Here is a 19,590-nt window from a genome sequence, read left to right on the forward strand (position 1 = left end):
CCCGCATCAGCCTCGCTATTTCAGAAACAAAGAGTAGGCTAGAATAAGGCTCAACATATAAAAAATCAGCACCCCAGGGAGGTGGCATGCTGCCCCCTGCCTCCCCCAGGCTTCACCACAGGCACACTGGGATTTTATTCATACTTCTTAGTGTTATTTATATTTCTTAGTTTTCTTTATACTATGGGAAGTACTAGTTTGTTAATTGTACAAGCCTGAAAAAGTGAGAGTTCTGTGCTCCAGCGATGAAGAGCCTGCGGAACCCTGGCCATCAGGCTGACAACAGCTCAGTCACCCGCCACTGCGTTTTCCATGCTTATGACTGGAACACATCGCTTGCTCCCATCTGTATTTCACCGACAGACACAAACTCCCACATTTACTTCTGAGATTGTAAAGCATAATTGTTTATGTTAACAGGACTTGGTGACTACTAACACAAAAGTGTTGCAAAAACTCTTTAAATAACCCTCAAAGAGCTGTCCTTCCGCAGTTGTAATTGTGTGTGTTTGATCTTGATCTCTCCCCCTTCCTCTGCACAGCCCTTAGTCCTTATTGCCTGTATCTTACTGTAATCATGACATACTATAAATGGCACGAAGCATTCTCATTAGGAATTCATTGCCAAAATAAAAAGCACTGAACAAAACCAAAACCCACCAGGCAGGCACAGCCAGAAACCACAACAGTAGTATTCCCTATCCTCACCCTAACTGACTGCAAACTTCACTACTACTCCCTTCTGCTCTCTTCTTCGCATGCAGACAGTGGGAAGGATCAGTCTCCAAGAGAGAAGTAACTTTGAAGCTAGCCTGTCTCTGGGCTGGAGGCTGGACTGAGTTCCAGAGGTCCCTTCCAATCAAGGTCATTCTGTGACTATTTTTGAATAAGCACCTAATCAAATCCACAGCCATAGTGATTTTCAAGGGTTTGCATCAAGAATATCTGTCAAGAGAGGAATACACAGAACTAGGAAGTAAAACCAAAAAGAAACATAACATTTCCAAAGAAAAATGCTAAGGTTTCTGAACACTGAATAACTGTAACAGTACTGTATTTGATAACACTACTTTAAAAGTGTTTTTAATTAAAGATGGCATTAGGAAGTAAGCAAACTTCCTTAGGTAAGCAACAACAAAAAGGAACTGTGGTTGCAATCAACTAGAACACAGTTTTTATTTTCTACACTGGTACTTTCTTTTAAAGTAGATTTTTAGTGAATTTACAATGATTCAGATTCACTCTAAGTAATCCTTCTTCTCAGCCAAGACCAGCATTCATATCCTCAGCTCAAGCCACAGACACACTCAGACACACCCTGCATTGCTAAAAGTTCATCTGCAATGAAGCTATTGCAAAATGTTAACATCACGTACTATTAAATAATCGAAGTTACTAATGTTGGAGGAATGCCTTCAGGAGGTCAGCTCCAGAGAAAGTCCCACATGGTCTGAGGGCTTGAAACAACATAATTTTCCATGCTGATGGTGAAAGGAAGCCAAATTGTGACATATTTAATTGCTCAGCCACGTCTCCTCCGAAGCTGGTCATCTTTTCCACAATGAGGACATCTCAGATTTAAGCAAGCCATCTGTCCACTTTTCCCACTACCTCATTTTGACTGACTATATATCCACTTGGCCTCTACTCCAATGACCCATGCTTGTATGCAAACTGGACACATAAGAGGCTCCCCCCTGTAACCACAGGAAGAACTCTGACAAACAAACATACTCAGAAGAATCACTTCAACACTTGAAGAAACTTGAATATAAGCATGGTACTTGAAGTCTACAGATCTTTTTCATTTCTCTGTCACAAGTTATTGCAAAACACTCTTAAAAATCCCTGTTGTAGACAAGATGTGAGGCAGGTACAATCCCCATAAAAGGTAATGTATTTTCCTAACATATGAGACCTCCAGTAACACTGTCAACGTTCAAGAAAACGTCTTCACCACCGCTGACAGTTAACTTTGAAACAGATTTGATAGCTGTCAGGAATGACATAGATAAAGCTTGTCCCAGCAGAAGATGAAGGATGGACTCAGGGCCCTATTACAATACTCTTCATACTTATTTTTCTGGAATTTTTGTTATCAATTTTATAAACTAAGTAATCGTAATTTAATTACAGATTAGAGACCTTGAAGGAAGAGCTGAGCTGGTACATACGTTCAGTACTACAGAGACCCTAGCTCAGGTTCTGAAGAGACACAGCTTCACCAGCACAACCCTGCACCCAGAGTAATAAATGTAGCCTCTCAATATGGTGAACCGTTCAGCCTTGGTATCACGCTAGCAAAGCCACCCTGCTTCCAGTCCCAAAGGCTTCCTTGGCAACCTACCTTAATAACATGCATGCACCATGCAATTCAATTTTATAAATTAACAAAGTAATTTACATTACTACTGAAGTTCTTTAATGATTTTAAGAGGGAACACACCTGAAAAAAAAACTTATAGAAAACAGCATCATTTATCACATCACCATACTAGCGGTTATGATCACAATAGTTTTATATTTACATCTAGGTTTTATACAAACTTCAGGCGGCATACATTTTTCCAACATGAAAAACTGTTTCATCAATAATTCTGAATACATACAGTAAGTTACATTGAATGCACGATTTACATAATGCCACCTACCTGCAGCTGCAAAACACAAAATCATCAAAGCAAACACTGGAGTCACACAACTTGAAGACATTTTTGCAAACACTATCTTCTCAAGTCAGCTCCCTTTGTAGCTTTTCATGTAGATTTACTTGCTCTGAAAAATGTGGTGTGCTTTGAAATCAAATCTTCCAGACTCTTAATTGCCTACAAAAAGACAAAAATAAATTTTAATATAAATATAACTTACAGAAATGTTACTAGCTATTTACAATTATCTCTCTCATAACAAGAGAAATAGAATTCTCTTTCTTAAAGGGCTATTACAGGAGTGCACTTTATATTGCCAGACTGCCCAGGTAGTGATGGCCTACTACTCTTTCTCTTCTGTACTTCAGCACTTCTTTGTGGCCCTTGCTCTTTCATATCATCCATTGTGCAAGTTGTGATCTTCTTGAAAGTGAAAACCCAGAGTCCTTTCTGTCAACTAATACTGAAGTCCTGCTGAAGCCTGGAAATGGTACTCAGCCTCAGAAAAGTTTATTTTAACTATTCAAACTCTCCCTGGGACACTTTGACATTCATTTATTTATTTATCTGCTGCCACCTTTATTATACCACAAAGAGACGTTTCATGTGTGCCCTAGCTGGTTTACAGGTAACAAGATAAATTTAACTCATTCCTCAGTATAACAACTTGGGAAATCTTTTCAAGATCACTTGACACTAAATATAAAGCTGCTCAGATATTTTAAGAGATTTCAAGACTTGATATTCCAGGTCAATAAAACAAATAAACAAAAAAAACCTTAAATGTGCTGTACAAACAAATGACAATACAATGGATACCTGCAAGAATTCGAAAAGAGTGAAAAATTCTGAATCCACAATGCATGCCACAGATTTCTAAGGGGAAGCGCATAATACGCCCAATATCCTATTCCACTTCTTTATTTATTTATTTTTTTTAATCTATTGTCAGCTATTAGGTGTCCAGAATGAAATCATGGGCCATGTAGATAAGGAACTGGAATGTTGATATCACATTCAATCAAATAAAAATCTCATCTATTTCACTCCCTTACCAGCAGCAGCAGATGACAGATGGTGCCTCAGCAAGCACTAACATTGCAAACAACCATCATGGAGCCACATAACAGAAAACCACTGAGTAAGGACCACATTCTAAAACTGTGACAACATGAACATCATTTAAAGGTTCTTGCTGACATTAAATTGAATGAAATACACAGTCAGACCAAACCAGGATTACACAGTGTGTGCCATGCTGTGGATGACCAGAAGTCCACACAAGGAAAACGTGTGTGCCTACATCAGCACTTGAAGATACCCACTGGTAGCACTCCTACAGCTACGAGGAAAACACCAGAAACCTTTCTCCAGGGGTTACCCTGCAGGGACAGCCCTGTCCTGTGCAGAGGCAGCTGCAGCTACCCACCGAGAAAGAACAAACCGTCAGCACCCATGGCCAGGAGCAAGGCCTCAGGCAGATCTTTAGCTCAGCACCCAGCTCCTGGCACACCCGGCCCGTCTCAGGGGTGCCCCAGGAGCAGCTCTGCAGGCTGCCAGGACAGCTGGGCACCACGCTTCGCGGGATGGAAACACGGCAGCAAGGAAGGAGCTGAGCATCTACCACAATGTGGGGTTTCACGCAGTCCACTTCCAAGCTCTGTGTCCCCTAGGATTCACTTGTTTCCTACCAGATTTTAGCACACGGTATTTTAGGTTGAAATTTCAGAAGTGATACTCGCTCCTCCTCACCACATCTCTTCCAGCAGCTTAGCAACACTGTCTAGATAGCAGCAGTGGAGGAAGGAAGCCCCTAGACAAATGGTAACACCTGTAATTCTACCTAACAGTCTTTATTTTCTACCAATCAGAGCTCATTTCAAGAAGAACAAGTTTACTCATGACTTTGAAGAGGGACATTTATTACTTTGCATAACAAAAACAAGACTCTTAAGGAAAAAACCTGCAGAAGGACAAACACACACACACACACAGACACGCACTCAATGCTTGCGTGACTGAAGACAGCCCAAAACAGAAAAACCTCAGAAAATGATGGCTTCCTTGGACAATTTACAGGGCTTGTAAAAATTATTCATCCTGAACCTACTGGAAACATTCTGTGAGTTCCCAGATACCTCTCATTACACACACACACACCAAGAATGTAAGGTTATATAGCTAAACATAGCGATCCACGAGGGACCCTGAATTTTGTGGTAAATTAAGGCCAACCTTTATTAAGCGGAAATAATAAATTGTTGACAAGAGTGTTGGACAATCCTTTAACACAGAAGTTTTGAACACGAAGATCCAAATCAAATACATTTAATGCCAAAATGCCAAGCTATAAGGAATTTATGGCAGATATTGAACATCATTTGGGAAGTCAAATGTGAGCTGGAATCATTTGTTGCTACTTCTCTAGATGAAGAGAAGCCTAAATCTACTCAGTGAGAGTATTTGGTTGCTAACTCAACCTTTAATGATGCCATAAAGACAAAATGATAAATACAGCAAATCATAAGGTTTCTAGCTAACATTAGCTATAAAAGATCATTATAACATGCTGTAAGATGACATAAGTGCAAACAGGCAATGAATGAGCATTCTCAAACTTGATGAAATGGTTATACATCAGCAGCTCGACAATAATTAACAAAAGAGAAACCAGAAAAAAGAGCAAATGGAGCATATATACTCAGTAATATACTAAACAGGAAAATGCAAGATGTTACTTAGATCACACTGCCACGAGCATAAACCTCTCTTTCTTCAGTGACATTTTTGTAAGGCACACAGCTGCGCAGAAATGGGAAGCACAGGGAAAGAACTGAAGATAAAGCTACATTGCTAAGAACAGTTCAGCATCCCATATTGTACTGGCCACCTACCCAAGCATGTTAAAATGCCAAGTTTCAATTCAGCTTTGATTTTGGAAGAATGATTTAAAAGGGGGAGAGAATGCATACACATTTCCGTCCCCAAGCAAAAACAAAAGAGTGATTTTTATCCCTACCACAACCCACTGACCAAACCATTTTCAAGGTTTAACCTAGAGCTGACAGATACAATCCAAAAGCCCTACGCTTCTCTTCAATTCTGCCAGCTCACAAAGGCTGAATAATAAAAACTTAAATGAAAATTAGTAACAGCTTTCTGAAGAAAGGGCTCACTAGCTTGAAGATAAGTGTTCACAGAATTTAAAAAGGAGAGCAAATGTCAGACACTGAGACACAATGTGAAAGGGTGACAAACTGACAGCAATTTTCATGAATTTAGGAACTCCCAGCTACACAGACTTCTGAAATAAAACAGTTTAAATCAAAAAGCACAGAATGTGATAATTTAAGAATAAAGCTACCAAGTGCACAATTTGCAGAATTTTGGAAAACCTGATCATCTTCACCTGTGACTGGAAAGGTGCTCAACAGCTAGGTCTGCAGTTTCAGTGACGGTATCTAAAAGCAAAAAAGACACTAAAGAAGAAGACAAGGGCATCAGTTTGCCTTGCACGTTTGATATTTGGGAGCAGTCCTTTTCTATTTGGCCACCTGCAATCCACAGAATGCAGGTGTTTCATCCAGTGTCAGTCCTTCAGAAGCCACCTACGAAGCTGCTATTATCTGACAGGACCAAAGAGAAACAAAGAAAATGGGTGATAAAAAACATTTCTGGTGCAAAACGCCATATTTTGCTTCAGTGTGAAACCTATTGTAACCAGAAGAATATGTGAAACCTGCAAATTAAGAAAAGTTGAAGCGGTACACAGAACAGGGGGCCGTTTCCTTTGAAATAAGAGAAGAAAGCTGTGCAAAAGCATTGGAAACCTAAACTATTTATCCAAGAAATAAACATAACTGTTAGTCAATTTGAGATTCAAAAGAAATTTCCAAGAGAATCATCTTTTCCTTTGGGGTATATCTGGGTAGCTATTTTTGCAGCTGAGGTCATGAAAGGGCATATTAAAAGTATAACCAAAAAATCTTGACGAGGAAGAGGAAGAGATGTCATGAGAGCTTCAGGATTACTAACACACTGTTTTAATCCCGATGTTTTATATTACTGCAGGCTGTAAGAAAAGGGGATAAAAAAGGGCATCTGGAGTCACTGAAGAATCGTAGTCCAAGAGGCATAGCCTGGTGGGATCGTTTTTACTGAAGTTTGCTGTGGTGGAGGCCACTCGTCCTGATGAAAACAAGGGGCCTAAACACCACAAAAAAGACTGCTTCACTTCAAAGTATCACTTTGCAAACAGGAATAAATGCAACTGAGAAAATTAGGAAAAGCCTTAATAGGAGATTTTCTTAGGGGCAGAAGACTTGGGAGGATGTAGAGGGGAAAACATACAATGAAGCACATGACAGAAAGGACAGGAAGAGGAGGAAGCATGAGTGAGGTTTTAATTAGGTTTAAAGTATGTCCATCAGAATTTTGATACACTTAAGCCTTGCTAGAAACCAAGGAAAAATAATATGCTTTTGCAGGACACTGGGACACACTGACTGGCCTGCGAACTTGACTAACTACAAAAGGACAGATCTCATAGCTTTTTTATACTAGACGATAACAAATGCTCCTTAATTCATCAGTGGTATTTAAAAGAATCTGACTGTTAAGCCAGCAACAGCAAGCACAAAACACAAATCACTTCACTACACTACTGTCATTGCTCTACCTTTCATTAGCTGAAATATTTTTCTTTGTACAAATCTGCTGTCTTCCTCAGCACTCAGTCTTTTGTGAATTTTTTAAAGCTATCCTTTGAACTAGAAAGTCACCTTTAATGCTACAACACAACCCAAGAATTCAAAAGTTGAAAGCATGCTATAACCTCTAAAAAAAACACCATTCCACTAAGGATTTCCCAGTTCTCAATGGCAGATGCTACCAGGACCTAAGGCTCTGGGGATGGCTTGTTACTAAGAAAACATTCTGTGCTGTTTTGCCACTAGCAGAACTGTATCTATTCCTACGCCTGTTTAACATCCTCCAAAAAAACAGGACAGGATTCAGCTTTAGAAGTGCTTGAAGGGCTACACATGAAAATGAGAAAGTATAAGCCCTACAATATCACTATGATTAAGCAGTGTCTGCAGAACATTTGAGAACTTTTCTACTCAGCCTCTTTCTGTACTTCTAGCAAAATAACTATTACTCGTGGCTCCCCTTGAGATCAGCGGTCTCTTTAGCTTCAATTTTTACACACTTTTCTTCTCCCATTAAATTTATTTTTGCCTACAAGGACACTGAGAGAAAGTGAAGTCCAACCTGACAATACAGATGCCTGCAGGATGCCACAGCCACAGATTTAGGGATGTTTGTTTCCTATTATAGGCTTCTATAGTGCAGAAATTCACCACAGTCATTGCCAAATTGGGTTCTCAATGCTTTGTTTTTCCCCCCTTTTTCTCCTGTTCCTTTAAACCTTTTCCCCAGTAGTCACCATCTGTTTCTCTAATCACCACCTACCTTTCCCATACAAGTTCTTCCCTTGCCTTAACTCTATCATACTCCTTGTCCAACCTTTTCCTTTACTGCCTGAAGAATAACTTCCATTTCCTCTCCTCCTTATCAACATGGACTCTGGTAATTCTCTCTTCTTTCCATGCACGATGCCAGAGGTTACAGAGCTCTCTACAACACTGCTAACAAACACTTCTGTGCCAAAGCGAGCTGAGAAATCTTCCTCCACTAAACCACGTCAGAAGTCCAACCAAAGTGAATGGGGATACTTGAGTGAAGCCAGCAGGATCTGTCCCTTTGTGTTGTTTTGCCATAGCAACACGAACCCAAGTTTCTAGGCTATCCAAGAAGGCCTTCACAGCCAAAGCTTTTTCACTTTTTGTTTGTTTGTTTTACGCATGGCAACCATTTTGCTTATTTAACCAGTTTTTCTCCCACTTGTCCACGTTGGCTCCCCATGTGAATGCAGTAAATACATACATTGCTTGCATCAGTAATAAAAGACAATCATTTGTAATGAAGCGCACCCATGCTCAACAAAAATCTCACAGATGGTTAACTGTACAAGCAGTTCTATAAACTTAGAACAGTTTTGGAAGAGTTTATATATAACTTCAGTCATTAAATTTGCATTTCAGTAGATTTCCTTTTTTATTAGACGACATTTATCCTCTCTCGATTTTGCGTGATTTACACACGCGCAAGTCGGAAGCTGACTGATAAGGTTAGCAAATATTAATGTGGGACTGAAAATGTGTGTAAATTTTTAATGCCTATGTCCAACGCACATACATAAAGTTCCACCATTCAGAACCCAAAACAGTACTTATGCATAAACTATTAAGGGGATAGATTCTGTTTTAGAAACATCAAAGTAGTTTCATTTTCAGAGAATACATGAATAGTAATAAAACTAAAAATCCTGACATATCAAAAGCCCAGGGAAAAAGTAATTCTGATATCCAGCAGTTCACATGCTGCTGTGCTTGTAATGGGACATTTCAACAAGTCACAGTTAAAGGCTATGGGAACTGGACAAGTGCCAAGGGAAGATGTTTTATGCCATTTAGCAATTTTGCCCCTCTATTCCATTCGACTCTTGTAACATTTTGTTTATTTATTTTCATATTAATGTATTACAATGTAGCTTGCCAAATTACAGGAAGCCACAAAATACACACACATTAGTCCACAAAATATGCAAAACCATTTCACCTTTTTAGCAACATGTTACTGAACTTGGTTTTGTTACCTGGTACATATTTTGCCCACTGCTGGCATGAACATCCACTTTGGATGGTGGTGCCTATTCCCAGTATCATTTCATGACCATTTTCCCTTCAGCTTCCCAACACTTTTTTAATCAGCTGACCTGAATTGCTGTGAGTTTAGACCAGAAAAGTAAATTCATGAAACCAGACACCATGGAAGTTTTAGCTGAATAATCATTGCACAATATAGCACAAAAGTGAAAGACAGTTTACAGAAACAGGATAAAAATCTTTCTTTTGTATGTTCCCAGGACTTCCCTTCCCCCAAACACAGTGAGGTATGCTGCTGAATCTTTACAGGCTCAGGGGCAAGGTTTCACTCAAAGTGTAAACAAGAGAATAGCCTCTTACAGGATCAGGATGTAGGAGGGTTTCAATAGGTGGAAGGGAAGGAAGTGCATTCAGGAGTCTTTTAGTGGAAGGAGTACACAAGATTCTTCCTGAAGAAGAAGACTTGCAGCACAGATTCCCTTTTGACAAAAGCAGAAATTCCTAGAGATTACTGAATCTACGGAAGGGAATGCACATGGCATATGAGACAGAGCTTAACAACAAGGCAAACATCCTATGTGTAACTCAAGCATGGAATCAGAGCTCTTCTATTTTTACACAGGGCCTTCAGGGACATCCTACAACAGAGCATCCCTAAAGGGAGTAGAGAAAATAAAACGTTGTGATGCTGTACAGCTCGAGCTATAGTAGCTCAAGCAACCTGGAATCCCGTACCAGCTTCAGTCACATATTTTCTGTGCAACTCACAGTTAGTCTAGTGTCCCACACGCAAATGAGTCATAACAGGACCTGTAGATGGCCACAGCCCTCCCCCCCCCCCCCCCCCCAGCCATTATCTACCTAGAAAGATAGAAAGATAATCTCATTTCAGGCAGTTCTGACAGAAATCTCACTGCTCTCATCAGAGAGAACTGGTGGAAATATTATATACTGTTTTCCTGATGTTCTGTTACCTTTTCGGGTAGCAGAAGCAGCAAAAAAGCAGTGAAATCCAGAATCTGTATATACATAAAGATGGGATTAAAGTTTTCATTGCAGCACAAGAAATCCAAGTCCAAAATATACACCTAAATAAAACTCAAGTTCCTGAGGAACTCAACAAGTAATATCTCACCACAACTAACAAGAACCAGGCTCACATTTTTTAAACTGGGTTTGCTGCTTCTGAAAAGTTTACCTTGAAACAAAAACATCACCGCTGTACAGGAATCTTCTGAATGGACAAGATCATAAACCACATGAAACAGATCTCTACAACTTTCTCTTCTCATAGTTAAATTTCTTTGGCCTAATTACTTTTTTTTTTTTATGGTTTCTAATTGGAAACAGAATAGGTTTCCTGGACCGGACTATCTTACTCTTCACGAACACAGTAGCAGCCAACAACCTCACACAAATTTCATTATCCCAAGGTTTTTTTTGGCTCAGTTTCTAATTGTACACCTAAACTAAATAGATAACAGCTCTAATGCACCTATCCAGAGCAACAGAACCCTAGGGAAGCATCTCCTTTCGGCTATACACAGGAAAGGAGCCACAGCAGGATGGAAAGTAACCAACTCAGCAAGGCTTCTTCCACGCGGGGTGAGAGATTTCAGCAAATTCTTCTCTCAAGGACTGCCTGATACAGTTATTTTTTCGAGACCAAACTGCAAAACCTTAGAACTTTATCTAGAACTAGTGGTAGGTGGAACCTCCCTACCAGCTAAAATGCTAAATCAATCTCCATTGGATCTCAAATCTTGAAATTATCTCTATACGCTTAGAAAAGTGGTTTTGAAACCATGGCCTACATTAAATTATATTAACTACATTAAGATACATGTCATTGTCTGAATTAATTGTGGAGAGCCTGCAAGGGGTAATAACAAAAAATAAAAAAAGACTATGGCATTAAGCATAAATTTGCTATAAAAGGATGCAGGCCTCTTGAGGAAAAAGAATGGTGGTCAAACTGAAGAAGACTGAAAACCAGCATTTCCCAGATCAGAGAAATTGGATTGAGTGTTACAAATCAGCCTTCCCCACTACCATCGGTTATAAGATGCTACAATACATAAATGAACAGCTTAAAATATTAACTACTAGGTGCTTTGAAACTAACCACATTCATCATCAAAACCACATTTTGGAGGAAAAAAAAAAAATCAAGAGAAGCATGTTTGAAGTTTGCTCTCTAGAATAAGACATAATTTAGAAAGCAGGTAGGTTAAAAGATTATTTCTTCAGGTTGCTAAACAAGAACAAAAGTTAAACACATTTTTCAAAAGCTAGCTGTCAGCCACTAAATTTGCAGATGTACATCTGTAAGATAGGAAACTTCTCCCACACAAATAGGGAAGACCTCAAACTGCCATACAGTTAAAAGAATGAGTCAAAAGGAGCTTCCCTTTATGTAGGAGTAACCCCTCACTGTCTGCCAAATAACCAGTGTAATTTAATTTGTTTGGCAGAGAAACATTCAGGTTGAGACAAAACTTTTTTCATAAAAATTATCATTTATTAACACTGTTAGGAGGATTTGTTTCAATGAGGATATGTATCGCTGGCATACTCTGCTCAGAAAGCGCATATACTCCCAGATAATTTTTATTGTACAGAATTCCCTGCCTCTCATCATTTATTACATCTATATATAAAGACTGCAAAAAGCTTTGAACACAAAGTTAGGGAAATAAAAGGCCACAACGAATTCCTAAGTTCATATAACTAATTTGTGCATCTTGTATGCACAAAGAAAATCACTGCACCTTATCTCAGAGTGAACCAAATCACTGATCTACAAGAATTCAGGAACACTGGTCATTTCAAATAGCAGAGGGGGGAACTCATCCATCGCATAACACAAGCTGCATAGACTGTAGGACAGACTTGGTCCACTAATGTAATAGTTTTCATATGAGAAAAAGCCTATCCATCTTTTCAAATGCTGCAACAGCTGTTCTGTAAATCAGAACACAATTTTGCTTCACTCAAGTCATTGTCAAAAACCAAAACAAATACACCACTGTTGATATAATACTACCACAGTTCTCAATCACGTTGCATCAAATATAGCTATAGCCTAATGAATTACTTCTATAAATCTAAGACAAAAGAGGATATATAGTTCTACAATCTACCTCCAGCTTCTTGTCAAGGAAACACATCTATTCAGCAGATCTATACTACACAGTAAGCTCCCTTGATACACTGAGATTTTTTTATTTATTCTTAACTGTCCCTGTCATACAATGAACCTATAAAGATTTCCAACAGAAATGCCTACGCTTACAAATCAAATCAGAATGTAATTGAATTTCCATTCTTTTTCAAAATCATTAACGTTACATCTCACAATCCCTACTGCCTTCTGTGTAGAACAACAGCCTATATGTGAGCTCTATAATTAAGCTGTTTCAGACCCATGACCTACAGATAAGCTGTTCTACCAGAATCTAAACAGGTCTCTTGCAAGGTCAGAACTAAGCTTATTTGAAACAGACGCCCTTTCCAGCTGACTCCCAAAATTTTACAACATGCTGCAACAGCAAGATAAAAATCTGAAGTTGGCCAACTACTCTGTTAAAATTAGAAAAAACATTAAAAAGAATTATTAAATATAATGCAATTCAATTTGTTAACAATAAGCAGCTACAGCTAAATTTAAAGTACTATTCACAGAATGGATATGGACTAATGACTTTCACGTTTTCCCCAGTAAATTCATTATTTCACCATAAATACATCATAAACTATGATATTTTGCCAAACAATTATTTATTTGTAAGCCAAACAATTCATCAATATAGCATACACTATGTAAAATACAAAATGTTCTCTGCTGAACTTGACTAATTTGACCATTTGGATACTTAGGGTCATAAAGGATGTTTTGTTTTTTTTTCAAAAATGTACTTTGGCAGAGAGGAAATAAAAAGATAGGGGATATATACTGACAAAGTAGTAGTTTTAAAGTCCCTCTTTCAATAATATCTCAAGTTGTGTAAATCTGTTTCATTTTGGCTATTGGAGAGTTAATCGTTGCTGTCATAGTGCAAGAAATGCTGCTCTACTGGATTACTGCCAGCACATGAAAATAAGAATCCACAGTTACGAACAGAGCAATTGCACTGCTTCTTTGCTAGTATGTTTTTATGGCAAAACATGCTTCTGCTCATGAAGTGGCTAGAAACTAGCATACCACTGTTCATCACCACAAATATTACTACTCTCAAACTAATGTCTATTTATAATACACAAATATTTTGTGGAATTAGATCAAAAGTACTGTGATTCCAAAGATATTTGCAAGCTGTATCCTACAGAGTATTTTCTAATATAAACTGCCTATGACTTCATAATTCATGTCTTAAATGTCAACAGAATGTTATTGTAGGTATCAGACAAAAGAACTGTAATACAGATTTGGAAAAGCTTTAGCACTATTTCCAAATAAAATTAAAGCAGAAGTCTCACACTGACTTTACGAACTACGTACTTCGGCATCTCAGAGAAACGTACAGGGGATAAAAGCTTTGTGATTCCCTATGGATATAATCAGAATGAAAACGATGGAAGAGGGAGACTGCCAATGGAAATTAACATGGACCTTTTAGTACCTTCAATGTCTGGCAACATCAGATAATGCTCCTAGAGAAGAATATGTGGCCACTGGAATATGCACATACCTGGTCGCTGAAACAACAGGGAGGAAAACATTTATCCTCATAGCCATTTAATGAGTATACAACCAGAGGAGCTTACCCCCTCCTGTAAATATGATCTGGGACCGTTCATTTCAATGAAACTATACTGTCTCCACTTGCTCTAAGACCTAGGGCTACGAGAATACACAATTGTTATCAGTCACTAGTGGTCTTGGGGCAAATCTGCTGCTCCACGGCAAATGCCTCCAGGCATGTTTTTACTCTGTCATCAGTAAAAGACTGCTTACCCTCAAAGTATGAGCAGCAAGGTATCTCACATTTACTGCAGGGTAAGAGCCTGTTCTTTGACTCTTACCAGGAAAGAGCTGACATGCTGCAAATTCCCATCTTTACTTAGCATTCAGCAATCAGTTTGTATATCCATACATTAAGTATTTCTCATTTGGGTACATCAGGCTTCAGAGACTGAAAAGCAATATGGATCAATGTCAGTCATGAAGATAATCTTTGATTATCAACCTTTATTTTGAGAACAAAAGAAGTAATCAATTGTTACGCCAATATAAACCAAAAGGAAAAATCATTACTGATCCACGCTAGGAGTGTCAATTGACCTTTACAAAAATAAGTTGGTCGTGACTTCTTAAAACCTAAGAGAATAACCAAAAGCATTCTCTCTTATGGAAACCCTAAATACTGGGAATAGTTTCTTGTGAGAATACAACTTTTTTGACACTCAACTTTAGTTCTACTTTCAAAATATTCTAGCTAGCTCATTGTCTAAAGCTTTACAGGATTACTCAAAATATAATTTTCAAAAATAAACGTTTTCAAAGAAAAAATTTCACTTAAATAAACGTATCACATTTTATCAAGTTCTGTTCTGGCTAGTATGACAAAATTCCATTCAGAAGAATGGGAAACATGCCTATTAGAGCAAACTAATAGGCATGTGTACAAAAACAATGCATTTATTCTAACGCATATATTTTTTTTCAATTAAATTGATACTCATCTTTTAAACAAATACTATCCAAAGTACAGGCCCGAAGTTTTAACAAACTGCAGCTGTGGTATGAAGAGAGACTTCAGAGACAATGTTTTGTGTTCCCCCTGCTGGTTAGCAATTAACTTCAAAACACTGTTCCTAGAGCTAGGCATCAAGATGCTATGGTACTAAGAGATGTTTTGCATACTAGAGAAATAAAATTGGAACTTACTTTTTAAAAGGAATCACATCCACTGGAATCACATCATCACACACTGTGACTAGATGAGGCTCTGGACACATACCCAAAGTTGAAACACGCGTCAGAATCAAACAAGTCCTCCCCAGAGAGAGAGAAAGCAGGACAGAAGAGGAAAAATTTTGAAGTGTCACTTTAAGCTTAACAAGGTTGGAGTACAGCAAACAATTGGGGGAAGCAAGTCGCAGAATAAAGGACTCTTCACTGAAGGAAGCCAACAGCCTGCCCCCTCCAACACGGCCCTCCCTTCCTCCCTCAGCCAGGCAGGGAACCCGAGCACAGCTGCAGCACCCGGCGCGGGCTCAGGTCCGTGTCCTGGGCAGCCGTGCTCCTCCTCGACTGGGATTCCAACCCTGTGAGCTTCCTTGAGTTAAGCTGGAGCTCTTCGAAGGAATATGCATCTGCCAAGAAGGTTTTGCTAACGCTCTCGGAAATGCTTTGGCAGGACACCTGTGCGGTGCTAATTAAAATCCACCTACCAACTTATGTTGTCTCTGGGGTTCATGGAAAAACTGTGTGGACTGCAAGGAAACAAAGTATTCCTGGCAAAAAGCAGTAAACAGACAGATACATGGCTTTAGAATTAGTTGTATTCACACACACAGTCTTAAGGTCTTCCCTGTCCAAGACTGCAGGTCCCTGTGAGCAGAACCCAGCTCGTGCCACAAGTCCTGTGAAAGAGCAGGAGGCTCCCCCATCCACTGCGGGATCCATCCCCAGCAGGGGTCTGGTATCAGCCTGGTGGGCATCATCCAAAATACTTAGTTTGGTATAGAAAGAGACTCAACCAGGAAAATTTCTGTCTCAGAACAAAATCATGGCACTTAATCGTCCAAGTCTTTCTCCTCCAAACTCAATGCAAAGTTTTACAAACCCATTTAAGAGGTTGCTATTAAAACTGAACTGTGATGATGATAATGCATTTGAGAAGAAAATAGTAAGTGACAGCAGCTGAACTATAACAGCTACAGCTTCATAGAACTGAAGTAAGTAGATTTACACCTGGTTACATCCCCAGCATGTGGAAAAGGCGTAACCATACACCACACCTGGAATTTTACAAGGACAAGACACATCATCTTCAACACTGCCTGTCTTCAATGACAGTAACTTTGGACTTACAAGTACGGCTGACACTGAGGAAAGTTCAAGAAGTTACTTGATGTCCCCCTGACTCGAACGCCACAGGGCTGCTAAGAGAGGCGTGCTCAAAAGGCCGCAGTCAACCGACTCCAGCACATCCACTGCGAAGCACGCGGCGTAAATCCCGCAGGGCAGCGGCTTCTCAGTGAAGTTGTAGAGAAGCAGCACAGTACCAGCCTGTGTTACCTCCACAAACACCGACTTCACACAACACTCCTACAGTAATAATCTCACCGTGTGGCCTCACAGCGGGTACGGTGACCCCAAATCGCACAGCGGCACTGACACCTGCGGAGCACTGCGCTTGGCACCCTTCTGTCACTGCCGCGGCCCGTCGCCCAGCACACGCTGATGCCCCAGTTACCTCGGGACACCTGCAGCTTGCCTGCTCCAGACCTCCCGCGTGCCTCCCCACAGGCCTGACCGCCGCCACCGGGCACGCTGCCGGCTGGCGACGGGCGCTGTCAGCCCTCGCCCGCCGCCGCCCCGGCTCCGACGGGTGACAGGCACCGAGGTTCCCCTCGGCGGCACCTCCGCCCGGCCCGGGGTAGCGGCGGCCGTACGTACCTGGCAGTGGCTCTGTCCGCGCCGCGTCCCGCGGGGGCAGGCGCGCGGCAGCGCGGCTACGCCATGGGCGGCACGGCACGGCACGGCACGGGAGGGCAGCCCTCGCCGAGGCCGCTACTGCCCGGCCCGCGGTGCGCGGGAGGAGGCGGCGAGGAGGAGGAGGAGGCAGCTCCCGGCCGGCCCCCAGCCCGCCAGTAACCCCATGGCGGCAGCGCGGCGCACACGGCGGGGCCCGGCCGGGCCGGGCCGGCTGAGGCGGGGCCGCGCCACCATTGGGCGTGGGGCGGGGACGGGGACGGCGCCGTCACGGCCCCGGCGTTGCCTCCGCCCGCCGCGGCCCTGCCGCCCTGCGGCCCGTGTGGTACCTGGGCGCGCCGGCAACCTCCCCTCGCCGCCGCAGCGATTTGGTCCTGCAGCAAGGGCGACGGGAGAAGTGCGCCCCAGGGGGGCTCCCGGGGCCCCCACGGCCGGGCGGCGCTGCCCCGCTGGCCTGGTGCCCCTCACGGCCTGTCACAGCGGTGCTAACGCTTGGCACCGCTGGCGCTTCGCGAGCCTTACTCAGCTCCCCTCACAAAATTGAGCCCTGATCATATTATTACCTGAACAAGCAAATGTTCTTGTATTTCTATGGAGAACATGCAGGGATAGACTAGTTTAATCGTTTTGTGGTGTTTTTTTGTTTGTTTTTTATACTGCTATATGAGTTCATCAAGAAGTGCACTAAGAGTTCCAACAATGCCCACTCTTGAAAATGCCAATTTGCAACCTACAAAGATTCATTGCCACCTACACTTAATTTTGATTTCTCGACTTTTGGATGGGTCGCGCACAGCTCTGCACATAAGAGGCTCAGTAAACAGCTTAGTCTTGGGAAGTGCCGTGCACCTCACAAAGACTGGGCCTCAGAACGTTGACATTATCTGTGCATAAGACCTTTTGCAAGTAAATCAATGGTTGCTATAACAAGCATTCAGTTTGCATTAAATATTTCAGTGAATAGGCTTATAAAACTTGCAGAAACAAGTAAAATACAAGTTCAGGCTGCTTGTTGGCAGCCTAAACCCACTTATACATTTTTTTGATTTATTTTTAAGCGTTTGAAAAGTTGTGCATGTTGGAACATGATATAATCCTCTCTTATCATTCTAAGTCTATATGTAGGATGCGAAATTTTTGCAAGAGATGTTGAGGTGGGGGAAGTCACTTCAACAAAGAAGAAAATTAATATTCTACAGCACCAAAAGCAACACATATATTTCAAGGCATATTGTGTCTACTTTGCCTCCGCTACCTGAAATTCCAGAGTGCTGATTAAAAATGGGATTGAAACTTTTAAGCAGACCAGTGATTCTTATTATTTTAAAAACTCACAGAATCACAGAATCGTCTAGGTTGGAAGAGACCTCCAAGATCATCTAGTCCAACCTCTGTCCTAACACTAACAAGACCTCCACTAAACCATATCACTAAGGACTACATCTAAGCGTCTTTTAAAGACCTCCAGGGATGGCGACTCAACCACTTCCCTGGGCAGCCCATTCCAATGCCTAACAACCCTTTCAGTAAAGAAGTTCTTCCTAATATCCAACCTAAACCTCCCCTGGCGCAACTTTAGCCCATTCCCCCTCGTCCTGTCACCAGGCACGTGGGAGAATAGACCAACCCCCACCTCTCTACAGCCTCCTTTAAGGTACCTATAGAGAGCGATGAAGTCTCCCCTGAGCCTCCTCTTCTCCAGGCTGAACAACCCCAGCTCCCTCAGCAGCTCCTCGTAAGACTTGTTCTCCAGATCCCTCACCAGCCTCGTCGCCCTTCTCTGGACTCTCTCGAGCACCTCCATGTCCTTCTTGTAGCGAGGGGCCCAAAACTGAACACAGTACTCGAGGTGCGGCCTCACCAAAGCCGAGTACAGGGGGACAATCACCTCCCTAGACCTGCTGGCCACACTGCTTCTTATACAAGCCAGGATGCTGTTGGCCTTCTTGGCCACCAGAGCACACTGCTGGCTCATATTCAGCTGCCTATCAACCAGTATTCCCAGGTCCTTCTTGGCCAGGCAGCTTCCCAACCACCCATCTCCCAGCCTGTAGTGCTGCTTGGGGTTGTTGCGCCCCAGATGCAGGACCCGGCACTTGGCCTTGTTGAACTTCATACAGTTGGCCTCAGCCCATCAGTCCAGCCTATCCAGATCCTCCTGCAGAGCCTTCCTACCCTCAAGCAGATCGACACATGCACCTAACTTGGTGTCATCTGCAAACTTACCGAGGGTGCACTCAATCCCCTCATCCAGGTCATCGATAAAGATATTAAAGAGGACTGGCCGCAGCACTGAGCCCTGGGGGACGCCACTAGTGACCGGCCTCCAACTGGATTTGACTCCATTCACCACAACTCTTTGGGCCCAGCTATCCAGCCAGTTTTTAACCCAACAAAGAGTACGCCAGTTGAAGCCATGAGCAGCCAGTTTCTGGAGGAGAATGTTGTGGGAAACGGTGTCAAAAGCCTTACTGAAGTCAAGGTAGATCACATCCACAGCCTTCCTCTCATCCACCACTTAGGTCCCAATTCTGCAAAGATTAAATTAAAC

General features: G+C 41.7%; 1 protein-coding gene across 1 annotated transcript in view; it reads right to left on the reverse strand.

Moving 5' to 3' along the window:
• TGFBR3 (transforming growth factor beta receptor 3) overlaps nt 1-17,241 on the reverse strand; it is a 123,051-nt gene extending 105,810 nt beyond the window's left edge. The window contains exons 1-2 of the mRNA XM_035537418.2: nt 17,004-17,241; nt 2,652-2,825 (exon numbers count right to left, since the gene is read on the reverse strand). Of these exons, the coding sequence (XP_035393311.1) occupies nt 2,652-2,712 (61 nt within the window). The 5' untranslated portion in view covers nt 2,713-2,825; nt 17,004-17,241. The remainder of the gene's footprint in view (nt 1-2,651; nt 2,826-17,003) is intronic.
• Between the last annotated feature and the right edge of the window lie 2,349 nt (nt 17,242-19,590).

Source organism: Cygnus atratus, chromosome 8 (genome assembly GCF_013377495.2).
Source record: "Cygnus atratus isolate AKBS03 ecotype Queensland, Australia chromosome 8, CAtr_DNAZoo_HiC_assembly, whole genome shotgun sequence".
NCBI lineage: Eukaryota > Metazoa > Chordata > Aves > Anseriformes > Anatidae > Cygnus > Cygnus atratus.